General features: G+C 41.8%; 1 protein-coding gene across 1 annotated transcript in view; it reads right to left on the reverse strand.

Moving 5' to 3' along the window:
- LOC106928728 (rho GTPase-activating protein 20-like) overlaps positions 1-15,109 on the reverse strand; it is a 39,061-nt gene extending 23,952 nt beyond the window's left edge. The window contains exons 1-3 of the mRNA XM_015005179.2: positions 14,804-15,109; positions 12,582-12,667; positions 1,817-1,993 (exon numbers count right to left, since the gene is read on the reverse strand). Coding sequence (XP_014860665.2) covers positions 1,817-1,993; positions 12,582-12,667; positions 14,804-14,911 — 371 coding nt within the window. The 5' untranslated portion in view covers positions 14,912-15,109. The remainder of the gene's footprint in view (positions 1-1,816; positions 1,994-12,581; positions 12,668-14,803) is intronic.
- Between the last annotated feature and the right edge of the window lie 437 nt (positions 15,110-15,546).

Genomic DNA, 15,546 nt, shown 5'->3' on the forward strand with positions numbered 1-15,546 from the left:
ATTCTGTTAGAGGACATGCACTGCTGAAGTAAATATTTCAGTATACGGATGAGGTGTAGATTATGCGATGGGTTACATTGGAACTAAGAATGTGAGAGACATTTTGTTGTTTTTGTTCTGTGTTGTGTATTTCATTGTGACTTGAACCAAACTACTATTATTACTGGCATTCTTTGTTAAATGTTCAAGCGGTTTGTCTTAACTGTTAAAATTTCAATAAAGATATTTTGGAAAAAGAAAAAAAAAAAAACAAAAAAACATGTTCATTACATTTATGTTTGCATAAAACTGGATTGTGAGATCTTAGTCTGTTCAGTTCTGCCTTCCAGAATGAGCTGTTTTAGGGCCTCTGTCTCTTTAAATAAGCTGCTGCTGACCACTCACCGCTTGCAGCCATTTTCATGTGCGAATGTAAACAGGTACGCAGTTACACCACCGTGCATCTTTGAAAAGCATTAGTGGAGCCTCCTGCACAACCAACAAGAACGCCACAAGTGGTTTCTGGATGGCAAGTCAACAACAAGACACTTGTCTTTTCCGGCAGCCATTGTACAGCACATGAGGAGACGAACCAGGTTTAGCTGGGGTTGCTAGGCAACAGCTCGTTTTCCAGACACCAAACTGAATGCCAAACCTCCCCCCAAAGGACTAGGTAGTGTTTTTAGAAACAGCTGAAGCCCAAAAGGAAGAACAAAAGCGTGCAAAATGTGAATTTTGCATCATAGGCCCGCATTAAATCTCTTGTGGTGTTACCTGAGGAGTGTAAAAGATGCCTGGTGTTCAAACTAGTTTAAAATAACTTTGTGAAAAGTGTGGTGCGTGTTTGTGTCCAAACCCTTCTCCTGCAGTTGGGAGTCAGAATCCCTGTAGCAAATTATTTATTTCACAAATCATTGATTCAGGAGGAATGAATGAATATGACGATTAGTTTATGCATTCAGTTTGCCTTTATAAAGCGTCCAGTGTGCTTTATAAAACACACTGGGCGCCTTTTCTCCTAGTCTTTTAACTGAATCCAGTTTGAGGTTGGACTTTCACGATATGCTTCCGCTAAGCTACGACACACTTTCTATAAATAAAGATATAAAAAGTTTCTATTTTCAGAGTAAAATGTGCATCTGTTTACCACATCTCTAATTATAGAGGTAGATGATCCAGTTGAACATATTCGGTCGATACAGCGGAGGGAAAAGCACACATAGGTCCCGAATGTCTTCTCCTCTCTTGCCGTGGCACATTCCTCTAACTCAACCCGCGCTCAACCACAAAAAAAATAAAAAAATAAAAAATTAAAGCCAATTACAGCAGGTTGTCTCTGTCCTGGAAGGGTCAGCTCCACCCCGCTGGCACGTGACTGCCGGGACACACCACAGACGTCCTGCCGTGTCTGTGTGTACAGTAAGTGCAGCGCTACAGTCTATTTCTGAACGCAGACCTCAAAAATGTCTCCGTGTGCCTCGAGTTGCTATTTTTGCGAGTCCTTGTGTGATTTAGTTTGTGGGTGGGGAGTCCCTCACTGCGGGGCCAGCGAAACGATTTCATCGGCTGGGAAATAATTGTGCGCTTTGGAAAAATCGGAGGATCTGAAGGTACCAGAGATAAAACGTAACTTTATCTCTGGAACGCATCAGGAAGAACCAGAACACCCAACGAGTTTGTAAATGTTCTTCCAAAATATTCTCATTCAGATTTTTTTTCCCTCCCCCTTGTTTGCATCTTTCTGTCTCCATGTTCTGCAACCTGCCAGACGAACTGCGGCAGGAAGAGGCAGTACGAGTAATTTCAGGACGTTTGGACCAACGGGGGGGAAGCTTACTTGGCCTTAGCGACTAGCAGCGCGTCGTTGAAGAGGAAGAGGTGTCTCTCCTGGGTCTGCAGGCCCGTCTTCAGCTGCGTCTGGGCGTGACCCAGGAACAGGCGGCCGAGGCATTCGGCCAGGAAGGCCTGGACGAGAGGACACGACTCGGGGCTGACCGGCATCATGCAGCTTTCCCTGGAGGGACGAAAGGAAGAAGAAAGAAGGCACAAAATGAAATTCACCTCCGATTACCAAAAGTACTGCCTCAGCTCCGTGACGAGTTTGGAGACATGAAAGACGATATGTTTAGAAAACCAAACGATGCATTTCGGCTAAAATTCCCCTCAACAATTGGGGGAATATTGGAGAACAACAAAACCATGAGGATCAAATTTGCTTAAGGAGGTACGGTTCTTTGTAAAAAAATATTCTTATAAACTTTGGTTTTTTTGGTTTTTTTACTTCTGGTCATTTTTCGAGTCCACAAGTCGACGTAATTTATTGGTAGAGGTGGGCAGAGTAACCAAAAAATGTCCTGAAGTAAGAGCAGGACTGGTTTAACATGTTTTTACTAAAGAAAAAGTAACTAAAAGAATCTGATGGGAACATTGGGTCTAATGTTTAAACATGATGGAATCAGAGACAAAAATGTAAAGTTATGTCCAAATTCTGGTAGGTTAAAAACTAAAATGAAAAATAATTTTTTTAAAAAAGAACAGATTCAGGTAACACATTTCCAAATAAGAAAAAAGAAAAGAAAATAACCTATGAAGTATTTACAGTGAGTAAAGTAAATATACTGTATGTTAGGACAGGATGAAGCTCAGCAGGTATAAAATAATAATAAATAAATTAAGCTTGTTATATTCCAAACAAGAAGTCTAAGTAGTACGTGTAGCAAAACAAAGAATGGCACTCAAGTAATAGCAAAAAGTAAAGTATAGTAAAAATATACCCATGAAGACATTTTTTCTAAAAAACTACTCAAGTAAATGTAACAAGTTACTATCCGGCTCTGGTTACTGACATTTTATCAGTCTTAGATATTTTAAGCAGGATTTTGTTCTGGACTTTGACTGGGCCACTCTAATACAGATATTTCTAGCAACGTCAACCCGAATCCCCACAGCATGATGCTGCCACCACCAACACGTTTCACTGTGGTGTAGAGTTTTGAATGTAGGCCAAAGAGAGCAAAGCTCCATGTTCGAAGGTTTTGGTTAGTAACCAGTGGGTGTAATAATGTTTGTGAGGTGCTTTAACTGAAATCAATGGAAATAAGTTAACACGCATAAACCAAAGACGAATTTGGAACAACAATAGTTTCCTCCAACTACTTAATGCTAAATCTGTGTCAGGTTAGAAGGAGAATTAAGATCATTTTTGTCAAGGTTAGCAATTAAATTAGCAGCCATTACTCTTTTAATACATTTTCACCTCAATGACAATACTCGGGTATGAACGTGAAACAGGTCTGGCAAACTGTGAACCAGCGTTAAAAAAAACACACAAAAAACATCAGGTAGATAAAAAAATAACCCTAAAACATTTCCCAGTGAGCTTCATCCATAAAAAAAAACAAAAAAACAAAACAGAAAATCTCCTCAGCTCTGCTGCTTTCACTGACGTGCATCAACACCCGAGTTTTCCCCCCACTTTCATCGACAGTATAATATAATGATCTGGCAGCGACCGCACAGCTAAAAACACGAAGCCCATGTAGCGGTGAACCAACGCTGGAAGGGATTGAAAGGGGATTAAATGTCCCAATAGCTCCTCCAAACTTAATGGAATGGAATTTTCGCCACAATATTTCCTGATTTCTTGCTACAAAATAAATGCTGGGGCTCGAACAAAGCCACAAATCATAAGCTGCGCTGCCTAAGCCAACTGGAAAATGGGCTGCGCACGATTTGTGTGTCTTAGATGTGCATAAAAACAGCTTTGGAGATGGAAATATTGAGGTTCCTGGCGCTTTATGAAGCACCTATTAATTAAAAGGGCTTATAGTTTAAAATATTTACAAAAAAAAAAAAACAATCTCATTCTGAATTTCATTCAGACTTGGCTTTTATTCTCCTGCCAATACACTCCACTGTTAAAAGGATATAAAACTGTTTTTTTTAGAAGAAAAAGGAAACAATTAGTGCGCTCCATCCTTTCCTGTTTATCCATCGCTCTCCGATAAAAACACTTAACTGTCCCCTTCCAGCCACATTTACTATCTCTGTCTCTTTTATGTACACAAATGGGCACACGTTCTCTGCCCACAGGTCCACACCCTCATATCAACAAAGCCTCTGCTGCTTCGGAAAGCAAAGCAAAGCGTTATTAGTATTCTGGCAGGAAAGCGCTGAACGGTGGATCAGGTTTTGCCTGGATTCCTTCACAGAAACGTCCTTCCAGCCACATCAGACGAGGGTTTGGTTACATAATTAACGAAGGAGGAAAAAAAAAAAAAAGGTGGTGGGGGACACGGTTACAGTGCTCTCTCCTCGTCTTTGAGCGTCTTCCAAATATAAATCTCAAAAAGTTCGGGGCTGAGAGATCTCTGGTAAATTGAGCACAGGATTTTCAGCCCCTCATGTGGTGCAGATATAAAACTAGAGACTGAACTGTTGATGCTATTCAAAGAGCTGCTCAGTCAAACAATAAAACTATGGAATTTATTTTTTTGTTTGTTTGTTGCGAAATAAACCCCACGCAGATGTGTTTAAGCCACAGATTTATCCCTAAAACAAATGTTTAAATGCCAATTCGTTTTGTTTGAGAGAAAGACTCGATACACAAGTTGATCCCCGACCACGTCATCGACTTGTAGTTTTGTTGTCCAAGTCCAGATCTGATGCTCAAAAGAAAACATTAATAAAAAACAAGGCTTGGAAGTGGTTGCAACATAATTTTATTTGATTTTTTTTTCTGAAAAGTCAAGAGGAATTGACGCCTGTATCGTGTTATTTTCACCACGTTGCTGCTGAAACCATTTTATCAAATTTAGGACAGCTCTAATATAGTTAGGAGTTTTTACATCTGATAGTTTGGTAGAGTCCGTTTGATTGGGGATCAAAACTGTAACTTTTGCTACATTTTCCTTTCACACTGTCAAATGAACCAAACTAATTGAAAAACCCGTTCACCCCCTGGCCTGTGGTGGCGCTGCACCACAAACTACTGAAGGAAACGACAAGAAAACATCTGAAGAAGACATGAGAGCAACTTCCTTCTTCACAAAAAGGAAACAAAAACAGAGCGGCGTCAAATTTTAGGGTTTCGTTTTTGTCGTTGGAAGACCACATCCTATTTCTGTCCGCTAGCGCTTGACTCATTTTGGTTGTATTTACCCAGAATGCCCAGCGCTGTAGTCCACTTCCTGCTTTTGGAGCGGTCTCTGGCCCGCTTGGCATTCACATGTGCACTTGATTTGAACCGCACAAGAGTTCACTTCAACTGACCTGAGACTAAGCTTTTAGGCAGACAAGAGTTCGCTTTTAAAGCCGACTGCACGTTCACACCTCCCCAAACGAACCGGGCTTTTCAGGCAAACTAGAGTTCGATTAGAGCGGGTTAAACGTGGCTGGTGCGAATGCAACCGTAAACTCTGTCCGTCATACAACATCCTGCATTTTGAAATATTCTCAGCTCTTTGGAAAAGCCACAGTTCAAGTAAGCTACAATCTCCCAAATGTACAAGTAGAGACGACAAATACCCGGGTCAACGCACTCCTAAGACGTCCCGAGGAAACGTCAGCTGAAGTTATTTGTTAAAAGCAAACAAAAGCTGCAACCAGAAAGCAGGGAAATTTAGGTTTCTTTATGAAGTGGGGCTGAGATAACAGATGCACCTCAGTTCAAATCTCAGAAACCCTCCACTTAGCGCGCAGACACACATAAAGGAGCTAGCCCCGCTTTGTAAGCTCCCTTTCACTTCACTCTGCTCCCGCTAATAAAGACATCTTCCGTATTCACCACACATCCCTCCCTCCTAAATGCCAGATTGACAGCCAAGTCGCAGTCCTTTGAATCTGACGAATGAAGAGCTAATGTCTCCATTGTGCGTCATGTGATGTTGATAAATTTCGCTCCCGCCCCGCCTGAACGTCCACGCTCGTCTCTGCCGAAGCCCCGGCTCTGTGCGGATGAAATGTTGACTTTTCAGAAACGCACAAAAAGAGCGCGTCAGCGCACAAGGATTCGCACGACGCTGCATGCTAATCCTCGCGGGATGAATATTCAAGCGGCAAAAATGCGCATATAAAAAGGCTGATGGATTTTATCAGCGTGAATCACAAAGTTGGACTGTGTCAGGCTGTGAAAGAATAAAAAGAAGGGACCCTCGCTCCTGAGCGAGACTCGGCGTTCGTCAGCAGAGAGATGTTGAATGGAGAGCATTCACTCTGATTCACCTAAATCAGCTCAGGCCTCAGAGGCTGAACAGCCTGACAGAAACGAGAACCAACAGGTTTAAGATATGTCGAAGACAACGACTACAATAAAAATCATATTGTTTTTTTTTTTTTGGCTTGTTATGTCAGAGTAACAGGAAATGTGAGTGTTGGTGGTAGACCAACTTTATCATCCTTTGTTGATCTAGAACACACTGCATGTAACCACAGCTCAGTTAGCAACACCCTTCAGTGTGGAAGTCGCTAGTGTGTGGGGGGGAGACTCAAAGTTCACCATTTTTAGAATCAGTAGTAGATTCTGATGAAGTCAGGAGAAGGACGAAACGTATAGTTATTTCTGTGGAGGCACACTGGCCGTTTATCCAGGCAGCAACAACAGAAAGCCAGACTTTGATGGGTTAAAGGTAATTTCATTTCTTCCATGTGTGCCGTGGGCACCAATTTGTGCCAATTTATTGATGATATTGAACTGGTAAAGGACTGAATTATCACAAGGGAGAGTTTGTCCGGATAACAGCACAGCTGGATGCATCATGGGTAAGTTTCTCCTTTCTAGAACTTTGTTGGTCAAGAATCTACAAGAATCCACAAGAAAACTGCATTGTTAAAAGGGAAAAAAGGAGGGAAAAAAAAGGAAATTGTAGGTGAAACGCTAGAAGTTGTGGCTGCCAGAATTACACCGTAAAATTATGGGTACAACATTTTTTCTTCTTTCATGGTTAGACGCCATTGTCTTTGTTGGGGATGTGAAGATGTTTTAACTTAGGGAAAATAACAGTAATTTTCCTAAAATGATTGTACAAATGTAAAAATTACTATTTTCACCAACTAACTTCACATAAAATCAACAATTTTACATCGTTTTATAGCTTACGGATTCTTGCATGTCACAACTTTACTGTTAAATATACAGATTTTTTATAGTATGATGTTTACAGTAAGGGATGCTAAGAATGCTAATTAGTAAAACACGATGCTTAAGACAGTATCATTTCATGTTTCTTTTAAGGTAGTTTTACAGTCACCACACACACATAATGTGATGCCTTTGTTATTATTAACACCGACCGCCTGCAACAGGAAGCCCAGTATGAAAATATTTGGAACATTGTTAACTACGGTTCTTAGAGACAAATCAAAAGTGGCATCAGCAGGTTAGACCTTTATGAAAAACAGTGCATCTATAAACACACAAAAAGTTCAATCTTAGCCTTCTTTTTTAAAGTCAAAGTGAAGCACAAAAGACGCTGCTGGCCTGCCTCCACTTTATGCCGAAAACCTCCATTCTCCATGTCTCAGGTAACACGGTCCCTCTGCTACAGTAAGGCATTACCTAGCCTGTCCAACAGTGAGTCCATCGAGAGAATATGGGGAGCCTTTCAAGAGGAAACGACACACTAATGTAACAGTCTGCCCCCCGTTGATAAGATCCCTGAAACAAACCTTGCGACTGCATTTGCTCGTCCGCCGGGGCCGAATCCAACACCTTAACTTACAACAAATGTGATTATTTTTGGCATCGGACCAACGCCAACAAGAAACAAGTGAATGCAATTACGGACGCTGACTGTAAGAGGAAGAACTGTCACTTTTATTTATTTGTTTTCCAAGTGAACTTCACACCGACAGGTTGCATCACCAGTCAGAGGTTCTCCAGACGTGCAGCCGTTCACGGCGCAGCGTACGGAGACAAAGAGCGTTTTGCTTGTAAAAGACGTCATTCGAGACAGACACACACCACCCTGTACCATCCAAATCCACAGTAGCCGCTTTTCTTCATGGCTGCCGTCAAACTCGGTTAGAGCCGCTGTGATTTAATACTGTTGACGACAGCCGCCATTATTTCCTTCTTGTTATTTTTCCTTGACTGACCTTACGCTGCAACAAATAAATGCAAAAATTATAAAGTCACCCCGTCAGATCGCAACAGATCCAGTGTAGCTGAGGAAACGCATGCAGTAACTCACAGGATGAGGTCAGGAAACTTTCATTCTTCCCCTTTTTTATTAGTAAAGCAGCCAGAGGATATGAGCCACTGCTGTTTCACAATTGAAACCAGAAAATAACGCTAGTGTGTTTTCATCACATCGTTTATCACAATAAAGTTACCATGATAAGTTCGATTCATCATCGTCTCGATAAATGTATGATGTTCAAACCCCCTAAAGCTGTCCATATTGTTGAGGTTGTTGGTTTTACTAACTTTTCCATAGAGTATCAATAAATTTGAAAATATGATTAAACATTGTTGCTGTGTGCAGAGTTGGTGTAACGAATCACACTTCTTAATCTGACTGGAGTCCTAAAGAAGCTAATTATAAACTGTGTGGTTTTCAAAAGCAGTGTTTATGTTTATGAGGCTGTGATTGCTGTTTAATGCAGTTGGCTAAAAAAGTAATAACTGCTGCTTATTGTTATTTTTGATGATATTACAATAGTACTACGAAATAACCAAGTCAATATCACCCATTCTTACTTATGTGTCTGTGTAAAAAGGTGTTTTTTCAAATGTTGTCAACTTGTCTATGAAATGTCTATGCATTTATCGGGATTTTAACTGATAGACTTTTGCTTTGAGTAGAAGCAAAATGACTTTTATCAGCTTTGCAGCAAATTGAAAAAAAAAAAGAAAAAAGTAAAAATTTTGGCACGCACAAGGTGCCAGGTCATAATTTTCCATATTTTTTACAATGCTGCCATCTTCCTCCAATGGCATAGAAATTTAATTCCCTAAGGATGATGAGTGTAATCCTATGGTTGGTTTCCATAATCCCTTACAAAAAAAAAATCCTGGAGATTGACGGATTATTCCTTTGATGCATCTCCATCTCTGTTGGCAGAGATGGAGATGCATAAAAACACACAGAGGGAGTCACTGTGGATATTTTCAGACAAACTGAAGAAAGTGGCCTGCTTTAGCGTTCAGCTAGCCTGACTCAATACTTTGTAAAAAAACAACTGGAAGTCTTGCGATCTTTTTCAGATCCATCTCTACCAGATTTGAACATCTGGGGTCTGATTGGCTGAATCTGATCTGGCGCGATTGGATTATGTTGCTGAGGAGAGTTGACCCTTCACCCCGGTTTCTGGTCTTTTGCAGCCTCTAGCAGCTTTTCAGGCAGGATTGTCGTGTTTTTAATACCTGCATCTAGATTACCCGACAACTCCGACCAGCTTCCAGAGTCCCCACAGCATGACGGAGCCACCACCGTGGGGAGGATGTTTGCAATGTGACACATAGCATTTTGCATTCAGGTCAAAGAGTTCAGTTTGGGACTAATTTGACCAGAGTACCTTCTTCCATATGTTTATTGTATCCAGTGAAAGGATTGTGACAAACTACTTCTTTGTGTGTTTTTACGGCAGCTTTCATCTTGCCGCTCATCCATAAAGGTAAACTTGCGAAGTTGGCTTCCTGGCCTTCACAGACCAGCCTTATTTATAGATATTAAATTACACTCAGGTGGACTTCAGTTCCTAACCAGCTGGCCCTTATATGGAGCTGATAGTGTTTGATCCCAGTCATTGGCATCGGAGTAAATAATGCACACAAGTGCGTACTTTTCTTTTCAGATTTTCATTTATAAAAACCTCAACATCCTTCCCTTTCCACTTTACTTTTACGCACCACTTTGTGTTGGTCCGACACACTGAAGTTAGCAGTTGTACATGGCGAAAAGTGAAAATGAATGCATGTGCGGAGCACCGTATATTTAAGTTTCCTCTCGGATTCCCGCTTCCCAGCAAAAAAAAATTAAATAAATAAAAATCTAAACGCAGAGACGAGCGAAACCAGAAATAGCTGCACTGTTACAGTATGAATGGCGCAAACGGTACATTTTCGTTTCTCTCCCTCCCGTCTCGGAGGGGATTTACTCGCATAAAGAGCACATTGGTGATGCAATGATACTGAAGCCTCTGCCAGGAGCTGCTGGAAGCACTTATTTATCCGTTTCAGCTGCATTTATGTGGCTTAAGGGTTCCAGTGCTTTTCTTTCCAAGGCACGCACAGGGTTAGACAAACCCAACAAAACAAACCAATTTATTACAAAAATTGGCTGTTTTGGCAAACGGCTGGAGCGCAGCGTCAGCCGCAGCCGGGACTTCAACCTTCTGACGATTACAGTCGCAAACCTCAAGAAGTTGACCCGTCTCCCCAACGCTCAACTGGAGATAAATGAACACCTCCCTCCCGACAGCTCCTAATTTAATGTCAAAGGTTAAGAGTGACAGCTGAGAGAGTCAAGTCCTGGCTCCACATCCACTCTCTTTTCTCACACACACACGCAGGCAGTCAGGTCAGACTGGGACAGACTAAGCGGCTCTGTCATGCAGACTATTTGTCTTTCAGTCAATAGAGTTCCTTTCTCAACCTCTCACCACACCTGCCAACAGAATATGTCTCCCCAAATCTCTTTAACACACAAATCCTGCCCCAAGAGAACCGACCCATTTAACAGCGCAGGGAGTTTCTCCCTCCTCACTCCCCCCGGCCCCTCCGCAAACATCGCTTCACGCAGTCAAACCTGAACTCCATCCACAAACACTAAAAACGGTTCACACCTGAGATACGGCCTGGCATTGACGGCATTGGACTGTAAAAAGGTTTTAAGAGAACTGGAAGCAGATTGAGAGAGTAAGCCTGCCTCTGAAGCTGGCATCGACGAGAGTTAGCCGCAGTTTAGAAGATAAACAAAGCCCTTTGTAAATAAACAGTGCGGCCAAAGGGGATTGGAAGGGCTTATTCCCGACCCTGGTAAAGGAAAAGGAAGGGATCTGAGTGATACGGTGGAGGGGGGGGGTGATGAAAAGACCGATAGCTCAGGGATAAGTAAGCAGAGAGAGAGAGTGAGTGAGTGAGCCTCCAAGGCCAAACTTTGAGATTTTACTCTAACTAGGGGAAAACATAACTCTTGAGCAAATATCTAAATCGTAGACTTAGCCATTCAAAACCACAATCTATCTCACTCAGATCAGCAAGCAAACAGCTTCCACTTTCACTCGCCAGAGATCCAGGTTTGAAACCTCTGCTGATTTTATCCCAAGCCTCCGAGGCTCAAATTTATTTATTTTTCCTCCCTTTCTTTAATCTATGCATTATCAGCCTCTCAAATCAGCGCTTGGTGTTTCCTGGGGAAAACTCAGTGACAAAAACATGAAAGCTTTGTGAATCGGCTCAGCGACCGACTTGGCAAAATGCTCCACAGCGGTTGTGAAAACGCTCAGCGGACATTGGTGAAGGCACGCTTTAGTGTTATGTCAAGTCAGAATCTTTAACAGAGTCCGCCGTTAGTGACGGCACATGTTGTCGTGGAGTAGAAGGGACGGGGGGGCGAACACTGGAGGAAAGGATTTTTCATTCAGACGGGTTACACTTTCTAATCTGTTTGAAAGGTCTGTCATACCGGGAGTAAACATTTATACACGCTGAGGAACTTAGAGCTAACTCAACTGCCACTGCATCCATCACATCATGCATTTTGCGGAGGACTCAGCCACCAATGTCCCAATCAGGATTTTTTTGTTTTGTTGTGTTTTTTTTGCCCCCGACGCCGAGCGGCGTCATTTACAACGAGGAATTTGCCAATAAGGCCTGATAATTAACCCCAACGTCATGTTTGGTGAGAAACACACATGGTATGAATTAGTTTTGTGATTGCGCAGCATTTAACTCGGCAATAATGTCCGTTTCTTCCTGACAGCAACAAATATTTTGTTCCAGTTGGATTTTGTTTTTCTTTTTTTATAGGTCAGCCTTAATATGCTGTTCGAACAAGGGGGGGGGGGTTAAACTGGGTCAATAAAGCTACAAGTATAATGTCCTGACAACAACTTACCTGAAATGCAGTTAAGATTTAACAGCTGCAGTCTTCAATAACGATTGTTTTGTGTTGAGCAGTAAGTGGAAGTGCTAAGCTAGGCTAACGCTTCCATGTTTCTCTGTTTTGGTGTAATTTTTTATTTTTTTTTGCTCGTGAAGCTGATCGTTTATTTCAATCAGTTATAGCTAATCCTCTGCAAACAAAACTAATGGGAAAAGTTAATAAATGTCTCTATTCATTATGACGTTTTGCTTTAAGCGTCATAAAATTTAACGACTGTTGCTTCAGCTGCTCTCTACTGCATATTCAGGGGGCCACCATGATGTGGGAAAAGCGAGGAATAGAAAATAACACGCACAGCAACTTAGCAAGCCGTCCACACAAAAATACGCCGTCGTCTTTTAAAAACATGTCACGGAAACACGACGAGAACGGATATCGGGAGTAGAGTTTCCTCGATGAAGTCGACCGGGACACAGTCGGGACGTCGGCGGTTTTAACGGCACCGCTTTCAGATCCTTTCTGATGGGAGCACAGACAGGTGTGTACTGTAGGTACCTGGAAGCGCTTCTGGATCTCGTAAGTGCTTTGCTGATGACCAGCGAGGGAGCCGACTGTCGCCTCTGGGCGAGGGTCTTCATCTTCTGAGGGGGCAGACAGAAAGAGCAACACAAAACATGAGTCAGAGCACACGCAGAGGTGAATGTTTGCGTCTGTGTTTTCGGTTACATTCTGCGATGGTAAGGTTGGTGGGGCGGGGGACAGAAAGTCCACAGTCAGCACTCTGTGATGCTGTCTAATGGCTGGAAGTTGAAGATTTAAGAGAAAAGGGTGGAGGAGGGGAGAGGTTTGTGACTGACAGAAAAAGCAGAAGAGCCAGCAGCAGTGGAGAAGGGGAGGAGGAAATGACACAGGCTAAAACATAAAGGTCACAGGGAGTGAAGCAGCATGCAGAGACTGTGGCACAATCTTTAAGATTCCCCAGAATTTGTTCTTAAGATGGCTAAAGGTGTCCTCCCTGACAGGGCCTGGGCCGACATCCTCTCAGCTGCAACGACAACCAAACGGTAATCCAATAACGATAAGCAAAATCACAACAAGTTACAAACAGTGCAACATAAATTAAACATGACTCCCGAGCTCATTTTAACCCAGGACATTCCTGGAACATTCCTGTTTTAGCAGACTTACATGAGACATATAGGCCACTGTCACAAGAGTCCAACATTAAAAAAAAAAAGCACCATTGATGAGCATCACGGGACACCAGACTGAGCGCTTGGAGGGATAAATGGTTTAGCAGTGCCAGAACAAGCCAGCTCTCACAGACATTTAGATCATTTTTAGACTTTATCCAGTTTCAGTTTCTGATTAGCTGTAAGCCACAGGCTGCTGCTGCCATCAGATGAGTCTAAACGCAGACCACCAGTCGTGTTTCCTTTTTCAGAAAGGGCCCAGTCGACTTTTCTTTTCTTTTGCAAAAATCAAAACTGAAAGCACAACACTCACTTAAAACATAACCTCTTGTTATTTCTGAATGCGATGAATGACTGGGAGGACACAACTTTAGGGACACAGAGAGAGACGAAGAGTCTCGTTAATAGCACCGTTTTATTTTTTTTGGGGGGGAGGGGTTTGCTGATAGACTCAAGAAGATGAAAAGGAAACCTGACGTGCAAATGCAATTTTACACAACATCCATTCAATTACACATCTTGCAACACAAAATGAATATTTTGAATATCTTTAGAGTCTCTGGAGTCGGGTTAATCCTTAACTTTTCTTTCATGATTTATTGATCAGTAAAACCAAAATAAAGCAAACCATCCCAAGACATGAACTAGCAAAAAAACGTGGTTAAAGCACACAGTACTGCAAAGGGTGTAAAAGCATAAAACCAATTAATATGGGTTATGTTCAAAGCAAAGAGAAGACATACCAGTTAGAAAAGCTACACAAAACAATAATTAAGTAATGCACATGACAGATTTTTGCGTACATTTAACCTGTTTAGGTGAGACTTAGTAAATACCTGCTTTGCTTTTAAAAATGCTCTTTTGGAAAAGATACTCTGCGCATAGATGCAGTTACCAGTTTTAAACACGCAAGCGAGGGGGGCGCTGTTTACAACAAGTTCTCAAAGCATTTCAAGGAGATTCTGCTAAATCTGAGGGAGATATATCTACAATGACAATGGCTACTTCTACTTAAAAAAACGGCTTAGAATTACAATTCAAAAATAATTTGTCAATTTATTTTTGCACATTGATATTATTGCGAAAATCGTGTTATAGGATTTTCTTGGTTTAAGTTTGTTTTTCTATCTAAAACACTTTATTCTATCTATAAATCCGCAAATAACCTAAAAAAAAACTTTAAAAAGCTTCCCAGGTGTTGGTGGTATGTCACGTTTTTTCTCATTATTGTACTCCTCACACAGACTCCATAAATGTTTCTTCAAAACAGTAAAATATCTTCTCTAATAAAGTAAAAGCAGAGGCATATTTTAAAAAAGATAACTTTAACAATTAGTAAATAATGACCTCCAAACATCTCGAATATTTAGATAGTCAATATTTTTAGGAACAATTTAAAAAATAGCACGTTTAGAATGCATTTTATAACTATTTCACGTTGAAATATACGAGATATAGTTTTTATAGTATAAGTTTTGGCACCCGAACTCCGTTTTTAATCAACAAATGCTCCTTAGCTGACCCTTAACAGAGGTCGAGTGTCACGAAGCGAACACCCGAAAATGAGTCCGAGCTCCCCGTTACCTTCTTGTTGTCGGGCAGCGGCTTGCTGTCACCCGTCAGAGAGTCGGACCTGTTCTGTCCCATGCTCCCCTGCTGCGGTGACATGCTTTCCATCAAGGCTGTGTACATCCACGGGGCCGAGCGCACCGGCGATATATTCCCATCATACGAGCAGTAGAGTCCACGGTTTACCCGCCAGAGAGGAGAGTGGGTGGAGGATCCATCACAGAGAAGAAGGAGAAGATCCAACAAAAGAGCCTGTGTGTGACTGAGGAGCCAGCAGAGATCCTGACTCAGCTTGAGCGATGTTTGGTCTGAGCGCCTACTCCACGGTCTCGCTCAAATGGTTTGGAGAGCAAGCGAGCTTCCGGTTGGTATTTTCAAAATAAAAGTGCTTTAACGGCTCACGACTAAGCGTACTTTGACACATCTTGTATCCACAAACTTTTTTTTTTGAGGAAGAAAACGGCGTCATTTTAAAACGCAGAACGGGGAGACAGCTAGCTAGCTAACGGGAGTTTAGTAGTGCGCGCGCACCATGTGCAGTGGGTGACGTTGTCGAGGGTTCGATTCCCGGTCTTGTGAGAAATTATTTTACTTTTCAATAAAGGTCGCTAGAGCTTTAAAAAGTAGGCTACATATGTTGTAAATAAAACAGTCGTTCAGTGGGTGCTAGATTTATCAAACATTAAACAGAAAAAAAACACACTGCAGCAATATTTAAATCTGATTATATCTGATCTAAACGTGCTTTCAAAATGAAT

This window comes from Poecilia mexicana, unplaced genomic scaffold (assembly GCF_051168715.1).
Source record: "Poecilia mexicana isolate PSO_F unplaced genomic scaffold, ASM5116871v1 scaffold_2, whole genome shotgun sequence".
Taxonomy (NCBI): Eukaryota; Metazoa; Chordata; class Actinopteri; order Cyprinodontiformes; family Poeciliidae; genus Poecilia; species Poecilia mexicana.